Genomic DNA, 22,168 nt, shown 5'->3' with positions numbered 1-22,168 from the left:
TGCCCCAGTCTGTCTCCTCCACCAGTCGGTCTCCTCCACCAGTCTGTCTCCTGCCCCAGTCTGTCTCCTCCCCCAGTTTGTCTCCTGCCCCAGTCTGTCTCCTCACCAGTCTGTCTCCTCCCCCAGTCTGTCTCCTGCCCCAGTCTGTCTCCTCACCAGTCTGTCTCCTCACCAGTCTGTCTCCTGCCCCAGTCTGTCAAACTTCCTGGGTGGTTTGTAAGAGTGCGCTCACACATGTGTGTGTGTGTGTGTGTGTGTGTGTGTGTGTGTGTGTGTGTGTGTGTGTGTGTGTGTGTGTGTGTGTGAGTGAATGTATACACAACACACACACACAGGCATGTGTGTTTATTTAGTCTGTATAGAGGTGATGGGAACACAGCCATGGCCTCTGCCAATTTTCTTTACACTGAGAAAATAAAATCGGCCTCTGGACAGCTGGAAAAAGGGGAGCAGTTAAACAGACTCGGGGCCAACAGATACAAGGGCCCCTCCTTCCTCAAATCAACCACTGCAGAAGGAGAAAGCAGCACCTTCAACCTCTGCTGCATGCTTTACTACTTTACTGCATGCTTTACTACTTTACTGCATGCATGCTTTACTACTTTACTGCATGCTTTACTATTTACTACTTTATTGCATGCTTTACTACTTTTCCACGGCTGCAGGCTCCAGGCTAACCTGACGCTGGCAGATGGATGGGTTTGCTTCACATTTGGTGGTATTGTGAACTTGTGAACTCAATACCGCCCCATCTGGCCGAGTCCGGTTAGCTCCAGGCAGCACACTGTCAGAGTGAGAGAGAGAGAGAGAGAGAGCGAGCCCACCACTCAATGTGAAGGGCCGGCAGCAAACTTCCATCCTGCCGAAGTGCCCTTGAGCAAAAGTTTGGCTCCTTACCAGCATGAGCAAACACATGGATCAGTATGTGGGAGTTGTGTGTTATGCTGGCAAGGGTTTGTGTGAGGAAGGGCCCGTGCGGCAGGCTAACTGCTGTAACTATGCACCTAAAGAAGCTAACGTTAGCTGTGGAAGACAACTCATTTATGATCTTGGGCATGTAGATTTCAAATAGCCTGTTTCTCCCCTCACCAATGCATGTACGTTATATTTTGTACAGTGTGTGTGTGGGGTGGGGGGTACAGTAGAAGGTCTGGTTCTGATAGGCAGGGTTCGCCACTGAATATGTATATTATATCATTACATTACGTTTCATTACATACGTCTTTGGACATAAAGCTATGTAACAAAATGTTACAAATGTTAGCTTTATGTCTTTGGACATAAAGCTATGTAACAAAACGTTACAAACGTTAGCTTTATGTCTTTGGACATAAAGCTATGCAGTTTCTGTGTGAGTGTATGAATGTTTGTGGTGGAATTGGCTGTGACATGTTTTTTTTTGTTGGGTTTTTTTGGCCGGGGAAGGGAGGGAGGGAGTGTGTGTGTGGGGGGGACGGTGGGGGACGGAGGGGGGGGCAGCAAAAATCCTGCCTAGGGCACCAAATTGGTCAGGCACGCCACTGGCTCTAAGGCATAACTTACAAAGTTAGTTGAGATAGCATATCACAGTGTGTCATTGTGCTCTCTAATAGACCCATTTAACAGCAACTGTTTTGAGGTGCTAAAGCAGGTGTAACCAATAACATTAATGATGGTTCAATTCCATTTAGGTGTTCCAGTGCCAGGGCCCTCATTATTGGTTACACCTGCTTTACCACCTCAAAACCGTTGCTGTGAAAAGTGCTTATGGCCTACCACTTTCATACCAACGAGCAGTTTGACCAACCCTTCTTTTGTAAATTCACTAAGTCAGTCAACCCGGGTTAATCCCTGCTCATGACAACTCAGACCTGACCAGGGTCACAACCTGGCAGTCATGCATAACAAATTCAATGAACATTAGTAACACAATACATACTAGCATTAGCAACACTGAAATTAACCCTGGTCCAAACCACCTGTTGATGGGGGTCGCCAAGCCGGGTTAAAACGTTCATAGCGAATCAACCTGGGAAATAACCCTGATTGGACCATTGGTGTGGAAGAGGTATAAGTGAAGACAGTCACCATGACAGCAAACTCACTCTCTCTCTCCTCCCTGTGGAGTCACACAGTTGCCGTGAGAGGCTATGAGAAGATGAGGACCACCTCAATACTGAGATTTGATATACATACTGACACACACACACACACACACACACACACACACACACGCACGGTAATGGAAAAATGCTCTCACAGCACACACACACACACACACACACACACACGCACGCACGCGCATGCACGTTTATTTGAATCCAATGAACCAATCCAAATACAAGAGTTTCAAAGTGTCTTTAGAGACATTAAGTTTACAAAAATATCTAGCCTTCCTCCCTCCACACACACTTGCTTCATCTCTAGATCTCCATCAGTAATCATCAAGACATTTTTTTTCTCCTAGATTCCATTGGATTTCATTTCAAATTAAGATTGTAAGGAAATGCTCTGCGATCTGTTCCATTCCTCGGATAACGATTAGAGCAGTTTTCACAAGACTGGAGAAAGTCTGAGTGAACGGATTGATTTTCACCTCAAGAGCAACTTTTCATATCAAACGTTTGACTTGGATGTGATCGTGCAAAAGAGCAGAACACAAGTGCTTCAGTCACAACCTGTGATAAATCAGGACCAAGATCACGAGTTCATATGATGGCACAACACACACACACACGCACGCACACACACACACACACACAAATCACCACGGCCGACGAAATCAAGTAAAGAACAACAGCTTTAAACACATTTGAGGCAGACAAGAGTTCAACACTGTCCCATACAAAGCCCTGGGGGAAGTGTTGGGCATTGGAACTAGCCGCGAGAATGGATGTGAGAATGGATGTGACTGGAGGTCCCTGAAGATCATCAAAGACACAAACCATCCCCACAACAGCCTGTTCTCCCTGTTACCCTCAGGGAGGAGATACAGGCTCCCAAAAGCACGCACAAATCGCTTGAGGGACAGTTTCTTCCCGCAGGCCACGAGACTCCTTAACATAGTGTAGTAGCTGTACTGTACCGCACTGTAGATGCTACCATTATGTATGTCTAATGTTTAATTGTATGTTTAATTAGGTATATGCTATTTGCATCTGTACGTCGAATTTAAAATGTTTAAGTACGTCCAAAGTATACACATGACATGTGCAGTGAATATGCCACTGTCTCTGACTTGTCTTATCACTCTACTGCCTTATTGCTTGTTGTGTCTCTTGTTGTTTTTGCACTCATATGCCCTGTTATATTTGTACTATGTTGTAAATGGAATTCACAGCACAAGAATTTCACACGTGATACTTGTACCATGGAGTGACAATAAAAATCTTGAATCTTGAATGTGAGATTGGATGCACTGACCGACTTCTAGGAGGAAGGAGGGTAAAGAGGGAAGGAGTGGAGGCCGTGGGGTAAAGAGGATTGGATGAAGAGGGGAAGAGGAGAGCAGAGGAGGGGTGTAGAGGCTGGGGGGGGGGGGAGGGGGAGGATGAGAGAGGATGGGGGAGGGGCATACCACCCACTAAGCCAGAGCTTGTGTGTGTGTGTGTGTGTGTGTGTGGGGGGGGGTTAGGCCGCTCACAGGAAACAGTTGTGGCTCCGTCCCAGGCCTCACACCGAGCTGCTCGGGCCACCCAGTCACCAGCAGACAGACCCACCAAACAGCCCGGCCGGCCGGCCCCGCCCACACACACACACACACACACATTTGTTTATTTTTATCCTTTGGTGGTTGGGGGGGGGGGGGGGGTTGTTCGGTGCAAGCTGTTTATTGGACCTTTGATTTGTCATGTGTCAGCGTTCATGTGTGTCATGTGACAGCGTTCATGTGTGTCATGTGACAGTGTTCAGCTTGCAGGGAATGTGTTTACATGAAGCTCAGCTTGTGTATAGTTAGGAGGCCGAGGCGGGGGGGGGAGGGGTGTGTGTGAAGGGGGTGTGGGTCATTCTCCAGCTGGCTCTGCTTGTTGATGTCATGAGGGGCTGAACCCCCGGGCCTGGTGTGCATGGGGGGGGGGGGGGGAGATTCCTTCGCTCAATGGCTGAGTTGTGGTAAATGAGCTTTTAGCAGGATCTGGGCACATCTGTAGACTAATAAGTCAACAGCACTCGGAGGTATAGCGAGTGACGGGTTTAGCGTGTTATTCAGCAGAAAGGATTTATTTTTTCAGAAGAAAAATTATAAGAAAAAGACTTAATTCTTTTGTTTAACTTGTAAACGGCTTACTCTTTTTATGGGAGAAAATTTAACAGGGCAGTGCAGTAAGTAGCCTACCATGATACCCGAGTTGACATTTGCTTAAAGGCAGTTGTCGTGATAAAGAAATAGACCTACATGATGTGGTAGAAATATGTATAATAAATAATTATTTATACTTCTCAGCACAGAAAAGTTGATTGGACACACTTTCAGCGACCTGAATCCAAGACTGATGGGAGATTAGTTACATTTTCATACCATTCATATTTGCTGTTACAGCATTGCAAGTATATTTTGTATAAAGGAAGTATTGTTAGTCACTATGTGCAAGCAGAGTGGCTGGACAAACTCAGATTACAGATAGGCAATGCAAAAATAATTTAATAGAATTTTTGAAGAGATTTAACAACGTACATTGCAATCAAAACATTGTAAAACTTTATCCGCCAACAAGACTACATCCAGTAAAGGAAGCTTAACGCTGCCGTTGAGCGGAAACATTATATCTCCAAATTGAGCACATTTCTTAAATGGATTTAATGGGTACCCAATACTAACCTGTGAAAGTTTCAGGTACTTTGGATGAGCGAAATATGTTATTACCATTACACTGTTAAATGTGAATTTTTTTTCTTCCTCGTGAAAAATTGCTTTTTTGGACATACAAGGTTGCCCGACAGACGTTATGTGGACATCTTGAATTCGATGCATTTTAAAGTGATAACAAAGCTCCCCAGGGAGAGGTCAGTTCAAATGTACCAAGCTGAGATGAATGTCCTTCCCCAGGCTCAATCACTTCATTTAGATGAAAGTTGCAAAAGTACTTTAATGGGAAAAGCTTCAGGTGTGGATCTGACTTAAGGCAATTATCTGTTGTAATTGGGGGTAAGGAAAAAGCATCTTACTCTTGGTGTAAAACCTCAGTGTGAAAACTCAACACTGGCTGAACACATGCAAACCATTGCTTCTCTATACACACTTCAAGTTCACACATTTTGGAAGCATGAAAACTTGGCTCAAGGCAACAACTGAAGAGAAAAGTAAAACAGATATGTTTAGGTTTCCTTTTATCCTTTAATATAATTGGGGGATCACAATAAAATCAGGAACACCAGACAACCTTAAAATAATAGAATATAAAACATAAAACTTGAGAAACGCCTCAACGCTCACCACATGGCACCACATGAGGCACTTAGTGTTAAACAACATGGTGGTGATGATGATGTTGGTGATGTCATTTCATCCTTAATCGTTGCTCTTGTGCCACTCCAGACCTCAAAGCTTTCACAGCATCTGTGGATGACAGGTAAGATACAGGTAAGATCTACAGGTAAGATACAGGTGATCTACAGGTAAGATATACAGGTAAGATCTACTTGACATTCACTCGCACATACATCGGTCCTGCCCGCAAACAAGAGCGCGCGAGATGCCTAGTTATCCAAAACGTGCAGCAATGGGACAGAGAAAAATCCAGCTGTGTACAAACCCATCAGTTTCCCCACGTGCTCCTCGAGGTCTGGAAGGCCTGTCTCAATATCATAGGACGTGTCCTCCATTGCCTTTATGAGCTCAGTGCTCCCCTGGGAAGCAAGAAAATGAAAGAGGTGTGAGGATTAACTAAGTTAAATCATGTTAAATGAAAGAGGTGTGAGGATTAACAAAGTTAAATCATGTTAAATGAAAGAGGTGTGAGGATGAACTAAGTTAAATCATGTTAAATGAAAGAGGTGTGAGGATTAACAAAGTTAAATCATGTTAAATGAAAGAGGTGTGAGGATTAACAAAGTTAAATCATGTTAATGGCATTATGGCTTCTCTGATTAATAGGAGACTACAGTAATGAGAAGGAGAAATGATACCTGGAGCTGCACATAAACCCTCTCCTCCAGCTCTGCAACCTGAGATATGGCGTCGTACACACTGGCATCCACAGACTCCTACAGCAATGAAGAGCAGGCTTTCACAAAGCTGTACCTGATACACCATCAATACATGAGACATCATCAATAGCAATACTGATTCTGGATGTATTTGCAACCTCTTCTGATTTGCAGTCCTCTGATGAGCTATCCATGGGCTCTGGTGCCTTAGCTGCTCCACCAGCTTTGGCTGAACCATTCAGCTCCTTGACCCTGTCAAAGAGGGGGACAGACGTTTCCAGTGAGGTGAGGAAGGACTTGAGCATTTGTGTGTATCCCTTTAAGACAGCGAACCGCGTCACGCGGTCTTAACCCTAGAACACTAACGTCGGGTGATTTTCACCCGGACAAATTAATTCACGTGATTTTCATTGTCTTGCTGCTGTCTGAGGTGGGCGGGTCCTTAGGTACCTTCAGGATGCTCACTGACGTCATTGAATGTAGGTTTGTTTCCCTGCTCCCATTCATGGTTTTTTCTACCGGCTACGTGTTCGGGTGATTTTCACCCGACGTTAGTGATAGAGGGTAAAATATCTTCGCGTTAGTTACAATGGTATTGTGGTGACTTTTTTTTTTTTTTCACCACACAAGTCCCATGAATGGGTGGACCGAAGGAGAAGTTGGGAGCTCCTGTTTTTTTGGGAGGGGGATTTTTTTAATAACTATTACCTCATTTTTCCCGAATTTGACATTTTTTATAGTGTCCCCCATAATTAACTTTCTTGTGTTTTTTGTGATATTTCACATTTAAAAACAAAAGAAGAGTACCTCAATTTGCCATGTATTGTTGTACTTTAAGATATTTTGATGAGAAGTATGTTTTATGGGGTATATTGCATCGGGTGAAAAACACCCGACGTTAGTGATGGTGTGACTTTAAATCACGTTAGTGTTCTAGGGTTAAAGGGATACACACAAATGAGGGATACACAGATTTCAGATTCAGATTTCAGATTTGGGCAACACACAAATGTTGCATCAGGTATCAATGGGTTAAACAAACTGAATTACAGCAGCAAACGAGGAAGCAAATGAAGACTTTTGTCCAATTGCGTGGGAGATCCTAGTCACGATGAAAGTTTGTTAATAATGTACTTCAAATCAAGGAAAATTCATCAGTTGAACTGCCTATTTTCAAAAACCTTCAATGCCCTGATTATTAAAAAAAAATCTAATTCAATGATTTCAAGGACCTGGAACCCTGTTTGCAAGTTGGAGAATGACATTTATGGGAGTGCCTTCTAGTGGTTTATGATTTAGTTCTTACTTTGCATGAGCGGTTAAACAAACCATTTACCCGTCAGCAAGCGGTTAAACAAACTATTTACCTGTCAGCGTAGCGTAGTGTGTTCATGGTGTAGTCACATGATGCCATGCCTGGGGATACCATTGCAATCTGAGAGGAGGTAGATACACAAACAGATAATCAAATACATACTGGATATTGTAGGATTTGCTTAAGATTAATTGGTACAGCATATTCTGGGTCTTTACCTCATTAGCAGGTAGCGCACGTTACACTTTGATGATGGTCTCTCAATAAGATTCTCCAAGTATGGTGATAAAGATCTGTTTCACTGCAATCATACGTCAACCCTGCTATGCTATTCCATTTCCACCTCATGTAAACAAAACGGTGCACTTCAAAACCAAATAAAATATTCTAAACCACTGTGTGGAGCTCTTGATCTTCATTTATGCTTTAGTAACGTTTGATATACCGTGTGCTATTGAAATACTAGACTTAACAGTGAGGCATACTTTGTGCAGTCTACCGACGCCCTGTGCACATACGGTAAGCGACATTCATTTTGTATTGGATACGTCGCCAGGTATCCCCCAGCATGCTTTGCAAGGCGATGAGCGGCGGACGGCAGCTACGAGGGGAGGGGCCAATATTTGAAATCGACCAATTGAAGACGGAAATACAGCAAGACAGCCAATCGAGCTGCAACACCAAGCGACCAGCAGGTGTATGCGTCATCTTTATTTACACGGCTATATATCGTCTGCCAGAGTAACAGTATGTCAGATTTGGTGTGAAACGCACCATGCAGGTCCTGGACTTCTCTCCGATGAAGGAATCTCGGAGGACTTTGGTCAACGTGCTCATCCTGAATGGAATGTGATCGCTGTTCATTCCCAGTGAACGAATACACTCCTGAAGGAAGAAGAGTGGAAGCAACTTTAAATCACATGTTTTCAAATACCGGCTGAAGAAACCTGTACACTAAGCAGGGAGATTAGTACTGCAAAAATATAACTCTTCAAATCCACTAGCTGATGGATGGAACAAAGGCCAGGTAAGTAAATTAATACCTTTTTACATCAAAAGTCCCACTAGTACAATTTTTTTTTAACCCAGCTAATAGCAGCAGCATCAACCTTTTAGGCTTTTAGATCGCACTCTGAAGCCGTTCAGTTTCTCCACTGCTATGGGCTCTCTGTTCCCCCTCCCTTCTCCCCTTCTCAGACGGCTTGCCCAGGCCTAGCGTCAAGCCAGCCAAAACAAAATGGAAACTTCAGGTTAGAACTTGCAAAAATAATGTCATTTAAAAACAAGTAAATAACCTTACTGAAGCCCGTTGGCGAAAAAGGTGTTTCAACAAACGAAGCAGCAAACGTATCAAAATACTTGTGATGTTAAGATTACATACATGGAGTGAAACTGTGGCTGTTATTAACATTAGAAGAAGGGTTTTATTTTGATAGAGCTAAAGCGGATGACCTACTTAGTAGTACTTACATTCGTGAGGCAGTCTATTCGGCCTGTCGCTGGTACAGGAGACATGCTTTTTTCTGTTGGCATTTTACGTCAATGTGAAGTAATTAACCGTTAAGAAAATCTAATTTCAGCCTGTGGGAATCACTGAAACGTGATAGTTTGTGGATACTAGTGGGATTTTTGGCCAATCTAAAAAAGGGGCTTAAGCCAGCCAGTCTACCTTGAGAGCCAGGAGACTGCGGTTGATCTCGGCAGTCTCAACCAGAATGCTGCGTTCGTTGCTGCTGACGTCCGTGCCGCGCTCGTTGCCCGCCAGGTCGACCAAGGAGAACTTGCCATGCAGCGTGGTGGCGCGGTCACTGCGTCGCAGCGTGATCTGGAGGATGGCGTGTGAGCGGGATGAGTTGGCGTTGGCAGACGTCTGGCCTGACGTCCTGCGACAGATGTGAGGGAGGGGGGGGAAGCGCAGGCAACCAAGTCACCACCATGTGTCATTAGATGCAGCACGTGTGAGTATGAAGCTGATAAATATGTACAGTCAGCTGCTTACTTCTCAGCACACTGTATATTCACTTTATGACGCATGAACCGAACATCTGACTAAAAACCTCTTTACTAGTAAAAAGATAAATAGCATTGGAATGCAACTCATCAATGAGGGATCTCAGCTGGTAAACACTTGTCAGCATGGCTTAGATATTTGCTGACTCGTTCATGCAGAACTACGCTAGAGAACAAAAACACCACCTCTCATCCGTACCTGCAGCCAGTGCCTATCTCGATCATCTTGATGACATCTTCTGCTGTGGACACGCACACCTCCCGCAGGCCCACCACCTGAACCTGCTGCCGCTCATCCTCCAGAACACGCAGCTTGGCCTTCTTACTCAGCAGGTCGTACACCTGAATCCACAAGCAAATGTCACTTGAAGCCAGGATATCATGACAATAGAAAGTCCATTACATTTGATGACAAAGGTTTTAAATAGAGATTTGGAAGCCTATGAGAGCCTATGATTGCTACCTTGCCATTGTAAATCTCAAAGAAGCTGACATAGGGACAAAGATCCAGACTTGCATATCTCCTCTGGCTCAGAAGGGTAAAGACATCCTGGGCTGAAATGTATAAAAGTGCAGCGAATTTATTCACAATGGGCATGAAACAAGGTGGGAAAAATGCTTCAGATTAGGGCTGCACGATATTGGAAAAAACTGACATTGCGATATTCCCCACCCCTGCGATATATATTGCGATATGAAAAAATAGAGATTTTCACCAGATTACCAGAATAGCTCTATTTTAAAGAAAATAATACTTCTAGATTGATTTGGGTGATTTTGTAGAGGAGTCCATCTGATATTGGAGGGGAAATTATGTATTTTAATGTTTCTCAACCACTGGGCTGTGGCCTACTGGTAGGCCTCAGAGCACCATCTATCAGGGTTCATACACATTTTGACCAATGGATTTCCATGACTTACATACATGAAAAAGTGAGTGAGTTATGACATTCTACTTTAAAAATGTCACTAGCCTACATTTCACTTAGTGTACTGCAGCTTTTAAAGCCAGGGAAAGACAACATGTATGCCGTATCATCACCATATTTTACCATATCCAACATCTAAGACCATATAGTCTCATATCACAATATTGATATACAATTGATATATTGCCCACCCCTAATATTGAGTGCCAGAATCTACCGTTTCAATAAATCAACAATGAAACACCCCTGCCACTTTACACACTTGGTCTGACCCCCCGGAAACCCCCTCCAGAAACTACCAAGTGGTACACTCCGCATCTCTGGAGTTCCGGTTTTGGAGCGCACCGCAGTACAGACAGAGACGACGATTCACATGTAGCAGCACTGGTGACAAACAATTCATTCGTGAAAAGTAATAAATATACATTTAATTGCCAAGATATGTCTCTTGTCTTTTTATTTTCACTGAAATGTTTTGTGTAAATGAGTCGCTATGTATGATTAACTCAACCCAGGTCCTTACACATCAAGAGCGAATATATGGCACGAAATTGCGATGCGAGTTTTGACCCACCTGTCAATCACAGCCACAGATGTGTACACGTCGGAAGCGAACTACTGAAAAATCGACCATGGTTCGAAAAAATAAACACCGCAATAACGCTCGGCGAAACTTCGCCGTTGGTATGCACGGTTGCATTGACTGATATAGGTTCGGATAATATTATTGACGTGCGAATTAATCGCACGAAAAAAACGCTCCCGATGTGTAGGACCTGGCATCATCAGAGCCTGAGGGGGAGAGAGAGCTGCGGTGATACACGGACAACTTCTCAGTAATAATCACTTTAGCCTTCTTGTCATTATATTATGTTGCTGTCTTGCTTGTTGGTGTTTCAAGAGTAAATATCTCCACTCCACAGACATGTTTGAGTTACAGCAGCCAGCCTGCTAGTGCGCTGCAACCTGTGGACACATCCACCTACGCAATCACATCGTTTACATCCGACGGGCTACTGTCAGCAACGCAACATAAGCAAAAATAATTCAATTTAGCTCTGTCCATTTTGTTGTGTTGAAGCTAAGCACTAAATGAGTGAGTACAGTAGTAGGGCATCTCTCACCTTTGAGAGAGACTGCATTTCACTCAGTAGGCTACCCCTAAAGTGAGAGTTTATCAAGCAAAATGACGAGTTAATTTACTTTTAACATCGCACGCCCTGCGATGTGACTATTGCGCATGCGCACATCGCGATGACGATGTGTAAACGATATATCGTGCAGCCCTACTTCAGATTCATTTCTATTCAGTGATCCAAATGTTAAATCTCCACACCTCAAACCCTAACCCAAATAAAATCAATAATATATATATTTTTGTATATTTAGGGAGTCTGTGGAATGGACAGCTGCAAGCTACTGGGGAGAATTGTGGTCCTACCTGCCAAGGCGTAGATGCCTTTAGCGTTGTTCTGCTGCTTCCCAGTGAAATCACCTCCCATTGTCTGGGGGGCAAAAAGAGCTATATTAGAAAACACATTTTAAAATATGGTGTACAGAACAGAGCGAAAGTCCTTTTCCAAGGATGATTTGACTCATGTGAAGGTGTGCCTCAAAACATAACTTGCTTCCATCTAAATAAACAAAGCATAAAATGATGCACCATTTTGGACTAATCTGCATATTGCATATTGTGAGACTTACATGAGTCTTTCCACTTCCTGTCTGGCCGTAGGCAAAACATGTCGCCATGGCACCTTCAAAAATGGCCTGGACCAAAGGTTTGGCTGTGAACCTGAAGGAAAGAAATGGTCATTTATGTGAAATGTAATGACTTCATCCTCGAGTCCAAGAGGTGCAGCTTATCTTTGCCATCTCACACAGAAAACCTGGGATCAGATCTGGTGTCTTGCATGGATCAGATCTGGTGTCTTGCATGGATCAGATCTGGTGTCTTGCATGACAAAAGGTAAGATAAGGTAACTACCTGTAGACCAAGTCATTGGTGGTGGTCTCATCAAAGGAGTAGTCAAATTGGAACGCCTGGTTGTCCAGGTACTTGGTGAGGTCCACCTTCTGTTTTGGCTCATGGACCAGAAGACTACCGTTCCCGGGTACAGAGACCACGTCGATCACCTTCTTAGTGACCTCTGGATAAGAAAACGAGAAAGTCAAGTGGAAATACAAATTCAGTTCTGGGATTTCCAAATTGCAGACACAATGCGTTTCCTTCCAAACCAAAAGACAGTTAACTATTCTTGGACAAAACTATGTCATTAGTCACTTGCCTTGCTTGTTGAGTGGCCGCTTGCGAACGCACACACAAATCTTGTGAGTTTTAACCTGTACAAAAGCAAAGAGTGTGAAAGTGTTATGCTAATTTACAGTGAAGACAAACAAAAGCTGTGCCCATCTAAAATGGCAAAAGCCAACGAAGCTGTCCAAGTGAAAATGTACCAAGCTCTCAAATGAGACATTCGCTGTGAAAGTTTCAGTGTCACTTTGACTTTGTCACAGCTCACATCTGTGCTTATTGTGTCCATCAGCATTCAGTTCAGCACAACCAGACTGGCACACGTGTCTTCAGTCCAGTCTTACCAGGTCAGTGGGTTCAACATGGCATGATGACAGTACAACCAGACTGGCACATGTGTCTTCAGTCCAGTCTTACCAGGTCAGTGGCTGAGAGGGGGGTTATTTCCAGGGTCTCTCTGAATTCTTCGATCATCTGGTAGAATTTCTGGTTGGGTCGAGTAGCCTCTCCAAACTACAGGAGACAAAAACAAAATGTAGACATCCAAGGAACTTGTCTTTTCACCTGCCATGGTTGTGCATACCACCACTTCCTTTCAACTGGACAAGGACAGAAAGACAGAAGAATGAGAAAGAAAACTATAATCTCACCTTTCCCTTCTTGGTCCAGGGTCCAGGAGGGTCCAGGGGCTTAGCAACACTAGATACTCTTTTGTTCCCCTTGTTTAGCTCCTGGGCGGCCACAGTTCTCCTTCTGCCTGAAGTGCACAGAGATATTATCCAACATTATCATCCTTAGAAATAAAGAGGTTGATGATATAAGGGAGAAGTTAAAATTAACATCTACGGATTCAAAATATGAATCCTACTAATGAGGTCTTCTTTACTCAGAAACTTATGATGAAAATGATCTTGTCAGGTCTGTATCAGTGAACAGGTCGGGATCTTCCCTTCTTCATTGTGTACTGCTCTGTGTATAGAAGCATTCTCAATATGATCTATGTCAGTGATACTCAACCCGAGGCTCTAGAGCCACGTGCGGCTCATTTATGGGTAGTTGTGGCTCTTTTAAGTCCTACAAAGGAGAAAAAAAAGCATTGTCCGCAGAATTAATCAATATTTCATTCTCAAGTCTTCGTGTCCCTGCTCCCTCCTCCCCCACATCCCCCTGCTCTCCCTCCCCATCTCTCTCCTCCCCCCACATTTCCATCCCCTTCTCTTTCTGTCACTCATGATTGTTCAATCATGTTGTCATTATTACTACTGCAATTGCTATTGTGTCAGCTAGATTAAGCTAGACATATTCTCTGTGAAGTCCTCTTGAGACATGCTTGTGAATTACTGCTATACAAATAAACTTGACTAGACTAACTTGACTAGGGGAAAATGCATCAGTTTGCTTTGTGCTTCACAATTCAAAAAGGTCCAAATTGCAGCAGCATCACGAAACAAAGCACCCAAGGTTCAGTACAGACTTTCTGAAAGGTGAAGAGCTGGTGAGACTCAAGCTGAACCAAACTGGTTTCAGGGAGGAAAGGGACCAAAGGGTTTTTGGATTGTAGCTCTTAGAAAAATCTGTTTTTGTCAGTGTGGCTCCTGAGTAGGACAAGGTTTGAGTACCACACCTCTATGTAATCCTGTTGATTAAAAACGACGACAGTATGAAGGCGCTTTGTGTGTGAAATACACTACTGACCTGTGATTACAGGCAGAGGAGGCAGACGTTTGGCCACCTCATTTTCTTTGCTGACCTCACTGAGGGAAGCCAGCGCCGACTGCTTGGCCTCGTCCCTCCTGCGCTGCAGGTTAGGAACGGCTGCGTGAAGGAAGGACAGTGCACTTTAGAGTGGTTACACAAATAAAACAAGCCGATGTTTCAACAGAGTTCAAATGATTTGGGCATCATCACATAGGAAAGACAGTGGGAAAGCAGTTGTACAGGGCAGAAAACACCCTGCGAAGAAGACGTGGAGAATGGAGTGGACATATACAGTACACAAAACCATAAACCATTCTGTTAAGATCTAATGTAATCCAGGTAATAAATTAAATAAGTAAGTTTGGTGTTTCGGAGCAAATTCAAATGTGGATTTATTTTTCCTACAAAGCCTTCGGAAGAGCCAGTACTAGGGGTGCACCGATCACGTTTTTTGCCACCGATCACCGATCGCCTATGGGAAATATCTGCCCAACCGATCATCGCCCGATCACCGATTACCGCTCACCGATATATAAACTCCTCAAAGAAAGTTTGGAAACATTATTTTAGGTCGATTATTTCTCCCCTTTAATAATACCAATTGGCATTGTATTTTATATCGTTGGAAGGCCTGATTAGTGATAGGGCTTTTTTTTTAATTTAAAAAAAAAAAGGGGGGGGGGGGGGGGTTTAATATAAAAAAATTGCCGGTCGCCGATCGCATATTTGAGGTCCATATCGGCTGATACAGATTGCTTGCCGATCAGTGAACCCCTAGCCAGTACCAACCAGCCTTCAGAAGAGCCGGTACCAACCAGAGTTTGTGAGGACTTGTGCAGGAGGGACCTCGGGGTAGAGAGTCTCTGGGTCTGGCTGAGCGCTGTGAGCAGACTCTGGGGTGGGGACTGCTGCAGCAGCAGGGGCAGGGACCTGGAAGAGACACGTCTGCCTGGCAGCCTGAGAGCGTCCTTCCTTCTTGGCAGTGGTAACTACAGGCACAACAAGTCAAATAGCTGCAAAGTGAGTCATGGTGGCATTGGTGGCTGGTAGTGATGTTACATCCCGACACCGAAGCTCGCAAGCATGGACCTTTACTCGCTAGGCAGCTGTATCGAGCCATGGTGCCGAGACTCCCGTTGGTCCAGGAAAAGTCACTATGTCACATAATGCTGTATTTGGTTTGACAGCTTGACGCACTCACACCGTGTAAAACCAAGCACACAGTCCCCCAAAACCCAAGCAGGCTACATACTTTACCAAAATACATCATCTGTATTTGTACCAGACCGATGTGAAAATGACATGTTAAGTCCTTCTTTTTTGTATAGTACATTTCAGAAACATAACAGCAGCTTAAAATACTTTATAACAGAAATAGACCTATAGATATGGAGTTAGATCGGGCAAATAACACGGTCCAACACTAGTGCTAGCAATAATAGCAATAATGGAGCGTCTGCGTGTTGGTTGCACTACATTTATTTGTCCAGCAGATGTCGTACATGTGTGCTATGTCATTTGAGGCTTCAAGTAGCTTCGTTTGGCCATCACTTAGTGGCTGCTTCAATGTTTAGTCTATGTCAGAAACTTGCTAACCAGCATTTCTCTGGGGTTAAAAGCCTCGTCCAAACTCCTTGAAACCAAACCCAAGTGCACAATAGAAAGACAGCCTGACAAATCCCAAGTGAGCAGAAGCAAAAGGTTTGCCATTCAGAGCCTTATTCAGAGAATAACCTTTTTATCCCGTTTCAATTGTGCCACGGGGTGCAAATGTAAATTTTTGTCAATTTAAGAGGTAACTTTGCATGTCAAGAAAGTCACCGTCGTCAAACTGAAATGTAGGGGTTAGTTTCGTATAAAAACTACATAGCTTGTGGAATTGATTTTAGTGCTACATAGCCACTAAAATCTCAAGTTCATGACAATTTACGTTTGCACCCCGTGGCACAATTCAAACGGGATCAAAAGTAGCAACGTTATTCTCCGTTCACCGCCATTCATATTTATTCAGCACTGATACAGGGAGAAAAGCAGGAAGCGCCGTTCACTTTGCCTCTATCCACATTATTTTTGAATGCCCCACTGTAAAAAATAATTGTGGGAACAAGGTCCGGTTTAACGTGACTTATTGTTGCAGTTTCCCATTTCCTTTGTTATACTCGGCTGCAGACCCGAATTATAAACCGGAAGCTGGAGTCCGTTATAAAAGTTATAAATATAGTCACGTTATTAACAACTAACCAACGCTGCGGGTCCGTATGGAAACAGTGTTACTCAACATGGTTAAAAGTTAAATCAATTTGGTCATTCAGTGGCATTTTACTGCCATGTAAAGTAACTATTACGCTAGCCATTAGCATTAATAGCCACAGTAGGAGACTACCCACAATGCATTACGTTATCCCAGCACCCGAAAGACACGGCTAAACGTTTTTTTTTCCAAGAAAACAGTGTAAAAATTACACCGGAAGCGGAAGACGCACCCATCAGGCATCATGGCAGCTAGAAATAAGGTGGATAAGAGCAAAGAAAGTTTGACTGTATAATGTTACTTGTTCTAATCAGCCACAATTGAAAGCAGAGTAAAGGGGAAAAACAGAGTGCCACCTGATCCCATTAACAAAAGGTGTGATTAAAGGAGATTGATTTGAGGACAGAGGAACATGCAGGACATGCCGACCTGTCTCTTTAGCTGGGGTGGCTGATGGAGCAGAGGCTTTTGGAGGAAAACAAGCAGTTAGGAGAAAGACAATTTGAACATGTGACCAATATAGACAAATAATGTCATGAATTTACATACAGGAGGGAGGGGCAGGGATCCTGGAGGAACGCAGTCGACCCTCAAACTTCTATTGAAGAGACAAACAGAAACAGAAAGGGATTATCATTCACTTTGCTCACATGTAGAGGCTCCGTGTGCTTCTCCAACAACTCATTCTCTACGGCTCTGCAGGCCCAGTTGTCAAGATAACGTTAGGTGTGTTTACGATGGAAAATATCTTCTAATAGATCAATCAGCTAAATGCTATAAAACCTTTGCAAACATTTCATTGCACGAGGATGTTTTCTTTGGTGCGTTTGATTTTAAGATGAAAATGAAGGGACACATTTTATTAATATGCAATCTGGTCGTTTTTCATCCATAAAATTAGATTTTACATCAGTAATGGAAAATAAAAGATTGAATATTACCGTATACAGTATGTCCCTTCATTTTCATCTTAAAATCAAACATAACAAAGCGTGTTATCTTTACAGAGCCGTAAAGTCCCATAGTTTGGGAAACACTGGCTTAGAAGCTCCCATAGCAAAACAGGCCAGACTGGTCAGTGGTCACCAGTCGTCTGTTCTCATATCCAGGTCAAAACTATGGCCAATATCACTATTGAAATAGTGATTATCAGAGATGCACAAGTCAGATCAAGTTTGATGTGGTCGATCCAGCACCCTTTATTTTGATACTGGAGACGACAACGTTGTATTTAGCGGTTGTTGTTGTTTGGGCCTTGTGTGGAGTTATTATCACCAAAGGTTATGCCAAATTCCACAGCAGGTGCAGGTGTGCTGCTCACCATAGTGTCACATGATCAGAACCACAGCAGGTGCAGGTGTGCTGCTCACCATAGTGTCACATGATCAGAGCCACAGCAGCTGCAGGTGTGCTGCTCACCATAGTGTCACATGATCAGAGCCACAGCAGCTGCAGGTGTGCTGCTCACTATAGTGTCACATGATCAGAGCCACAGCAGCTGCAGGTGTGCTGCTCACTATAGTGTCACATGATCAGAGCCACAGCAGCTGCAGGTGTGCTGCTCACCATAGTGTCACATGATCAGAGTCACAGCAGCTGCAGGTGTGCTGCTCACTATAGTGTCACATGATCAGAGCCACAGCAGCTGCAGGTGTGCTGCTCACTATAGTGTCACATGATCAGAGTCACAGCAGCTGCAGGTGTGCTGCTCACCATAGTGTCACATGATCAGAGCCACAACAGCTGCAGGTGTGCTGCTCACCATAGTGTCACATGATCAGAGCCACAGCAGCTGCAGGTGTGCTGCTCACCATAGTGTCACATGATCAGAGCCACAGCAGCTGCAGGTGTGCTGCTCACCATAGTGTCACATGATCAGAGCCACAGCAGCTGCAGGTGTGCTGCTCACTATAGTGTCACATGATCAGAGCCACAGCAGCTGCAGGTGTGCTGCTCACCATAGTGTCACATGATCAGAGTCACAGCAGCTGCAGGTGTGCTGCTCACTATAGTGTCACATGATCAGAGTCACAGCAGCTGCAGGTGTGCTGCTCACCATAGTGTCACATGATCAGAGCCACAGCAGCTGCAGGTGTGCTGCTCACCATAGTGTCACATGATCAGAGTCACAGCAGCTGCAGGTGTGCTGCTCACCATAGTGTCACATGATCAGAGCCACAACAGCTGCAGGTGTGCTGCTCACCATAGTGTCACATGATCAGCGCCACAGCAGCTGCAGGTGTGCTGCTCACCATAGTGTCACATGATCAGAGTCACAGCAGCTGCAGGTGTGCTGCTCACCATAGTGTCACATGATCAGAGCCACAGCAGCTGCAGGTGTGCTGCTCACCAGTGTCACATGATCAGAGCCACAACAGCTGCAGGTGTGCTGCTCACCATAGTCACATGATCAGAGTCACAGCAGCTGCGCTGCTCACCATAGTGTCACATGATCAGAGCCACAACAGCTGCAGGTGTGCTGCTCACCATAGTGTCACATGATCAGAGCCACAGCAGCTGCAGGTGTGCTGCTCACCATAGTGTCACATGATCAGAGTTGCTGCAGCATTACTACATGCAACATTGGGGAGTTGACGGTGACACGTCGGGAAGAAGAGAAACAAGGGAAAAAATAGCAAGTTCTGATTCTGAGCAATTTAGCTATTCATAGAATTCCCATGATGTCACAAGCATTTTCCTACCAATATAGCACTACAATACACACAGCTCATTGGCTGTTTGTGTCATTTGATTGTAAGCACCAGTTAATTGATTACAATCACCGGTTACTTAGCTAATCCTACCAAAATGGCCGTGTGGTGATTTAACAGAATACTATCAATAATCACTTGAACAAAACTTTGGTCAAAATATAAGACAGGGTTATGTGGTTGATTTGACTTTCAATGACTTTTCAAGCACTTTGTTAAACAATGTCAAGGTATTCCAGTACTTGATCCCCACACACACGCACACAAAATCCAAGCACTTCAAGGCCCTTGTATGAACCACCACTCAAAAAATCCTACTATTTTGGGATGAAAAAGGTGACAAGTCACCTAAAGTTGACTAGGTAGTTTTGCATCCGTGTAAATTGCACTTGCCTTCGGTGGGGGAGGTGTGGCGGTTTTGGCAGTGACAGAGTTGATGTGGTTCACCAGCTCTGGATTGAGTGCACACAGCTCTGACACTTCAACCTGCACAACAAAGAGACACATGGCTCATCACCGTCTTACAATAATGGCAGCGACTGGTCAATTAGCCTTTTTCACTTCCCATCCAAGTCACCCATTTTGTGTCTAAAAGGCAGGAAGCAACACAGGTGCAAGCAAAAGATTAACGAGGGCCTCGGGCACTGGCTCACCTAAATGGATTGTAAGTTGGAAACCCTCATGGCCTAAATGGCCTGCATTTATATAGCGCTTTTAACCAACTCCCTGCCTTTTAGAAAATAGGTGAATAGGGTGGGAAGTGAAAAGGGCGATATATAATCTATAAAGTTATGGTCTAGGACTGGCCCTGAAGTATACCAGGTGAGGTCAACATCGTCAATATTTCAAAGTGAAGGGCTTTCTCAGTAGGCAGTCACTGGCAGGACTAGTGAATTGATTGATTGATTTTATTTGGTGAATGTCAACAAAACAGGGCACAAATACAGAAACAGAAAATCACAGAGGATAAAAACACAATAAAGCCATAGGCTTATTTCCATTGCAGTCCTCATAATGTAAGTGTGCTCTTCATACTGTGAATGTTTGTTAGCCCTGACTGAATCATTCAATCAAGTATATTTAAAAAGTAAATAGAGGTGGGTCAACTATCCAAGGTGATAGTTTATCCACCTCGTTTACCCTCATTGATTTATAGTGGTCTATAGATTAATAGGGCAGTAAACAGAGGTGGGTAAACTAAACTGCGTACTTCCTCCACTACGCCCCTGTTGCTGTTCTAAAGTACACCGTCACTGGCAGGCTCCTCTTCCTCCACTACGCCCCTGTTGCTGTTCTAAAGTACACCGTCACTGGCAGGCTCCTCTTCCTCCACTACGCCCCTGTTGCTGTTCTAAAGTACACCGTCACTGGCAGGCTCCTCTTCCTCCACTACGCCCCTGCTGCTGTCCGGCTCCTCTTGTTGGAGAAACTCACCTCCTTCCCACGAGTCATGTTCCTCTCGTGCCACTCCACCATGACGGTGGAGTTGGTGGCATCAACGGATTTGACCGACTTGATGGTGGCCGGATGCACTCGACCTGGTTTACACACAAAACAAAGCGCCAGTCAAGAAGTTATTCGTGACAGTCAGCGACGTTATTAGGCGATAGAGGAGAGGACAAGAGACAGCTCACCGTCACTCCGACTGATCTGCACCGAAAGGCCGATGAGAAGTCGTGAAAGGCTGCTGCTCGCTTCCATCTCAGCCGCTTGGAAAGATCAGTTAGCTAAAACGGTGAAACTCGCTAACGACGTTAGCTAGCCGAAGACAGAAGTATGTCGCGCTATCTCGGTCGCCGTATGTTGCTTCCTTCGAGACGAGAGCAGCACTAAAATCTCAAATTCGTATCATTTATATAAGGTGTGTGTTTCTCGAACTGACAAATTACGGCGAAGAGAAGAAACCGCCACCGCTGTTTTAAATCATGGATCATCAATGACGCTTTTTCCGGGTGTGGACGAATCTGCGCCTGCGCTTCAGTCGTCTTCTTCCTTAGTGTTTTATGGCGGTTGGCAACCAACTTAAAGGTGCATTACCGCCACCAACTGGACTGGATTGTGGAACAGGGGATTCAAAACGAAACAGAACAAACAAACCAAAACAACTACTCTTAAATTCTTGTGTCTACCCCAATTTCTTTAAGAAACTTAATAACATGCATATAAATGCTACCTGCTGTTTTCCCTAATAAACCTGGCAACGAAAAATCTTGATGTTTTGCCATTCTCAATGCCTGAAACATAGTATTCCTTTCTGTATCGTATTTCCTACAGTGTAAAAGTATATGTTCAACAGTTTCTGGTTCGCTACAGTGTATACATTTCCCATCAGGGTGCTTGCCTATTTTATGTAATGTATGATTGAGAGCTGTGTGACCTATTCTTAAACGGGTGATAATGCTTTCTTCCCTTTGTTTCCAACCCACCCTCCTTCCAGCCCCAACCTGCCTTTGTATGTTATATAGATGTCTACCAGTTTCTTGACCATCCCAGTTCTCCTGCCATACTGTATGTTATATAGATGTCTACCAGTTTCTTGACCATCCCAGTACTCCTGCCATACTGTATGTTATATAGATGTCTACCAGTTTCTTGACCATCCCAGTACTCCTGCCATACTGACTGTACGTATGTTCTAATGAATGTCTTGACTTCAGCTTTACTTAATGGAATGTTTATGTCTACCTGTTTGATTCTTAGTGATTGTTTGGCTAAGATATCCACCTGCTCATTCCCCTCCACACCAACATGAGCAGGAACCCAAAGGTAGCGTGTACAGTAGCTATGCCCTTCATCTCCAACCTGTACATTATATTGAATATTTCATTGATGATATCTGTTCTGAACGCTGATCTGCCGGATTGTATGCTTTGT

At 44.1% G+C, this 22,168-nt stretch overlaps 1 protein-coding gene across 1 annotated transcript; it reads right to left on the bottom strand.

The window, feature by feature from the left end:
* Positions 1 to 4,756: 4,756 nt before the first annotated feature.
* On the bottom strand, positions 4,757 to 20,995 carry LOC310797406 (kinesin-like protein KIF2C; the record flags this gene model as incomplete). The annotated part of the gene is made up of 22 exons (XM_083659775.1): positions 4,757 to 5,536; positions 5,733 to 5,826; positions 6,106 to 6,183; positions 6,285 to 6,378; positions 7,494 to 7,561; positions 8,216 to 8,326; positions 9,111 to 9,324; positions 9,651 to 9,793; positions 9,915 to 10,006; positions 11,822 to 11,885; positions 12,085 to 12,175; positions 12,368 to 12,530; positions 12,669 to 12,723; positions 13,052 to 13,147; positions 13,285 to 13,391; positions 14,330 to 14,449; positions 15,148 to 15,321; positions 17,013 to 17,048; positions 17,133 to 17,181; positions 19,688 to 19,780; positions 20,729 to 20,832; positions 20,929 to 20,995. 22 exons carry the CDS (start codon positions 20,993 to 20,995, stop codon positions 5,478 to 5,480), a joined length of 2,172 nt encoding a protein of 723 aa, XP_083515901.1. The 3' UTR covers positions 4,757 to 5,477.
* Positions 20,996 to 22,168: the final 1,173 nt, after the last annotated feature.

Source organism: Poromitra crassiceps (assembly GCF_964638095.1).
Source record: "Poromitra crassiceps genome assembly, chromosome: 23".
NCBI classification, from domain to species: Eukaryota; Metazoa; Chordata; class Actinopteri; order Beryciformes; family Melamphaidae; genus Poromitra; species Poromitra crassiceps.
This window is presented reverse-complemented; position numbering and strand designations above follow the sequence as displayed.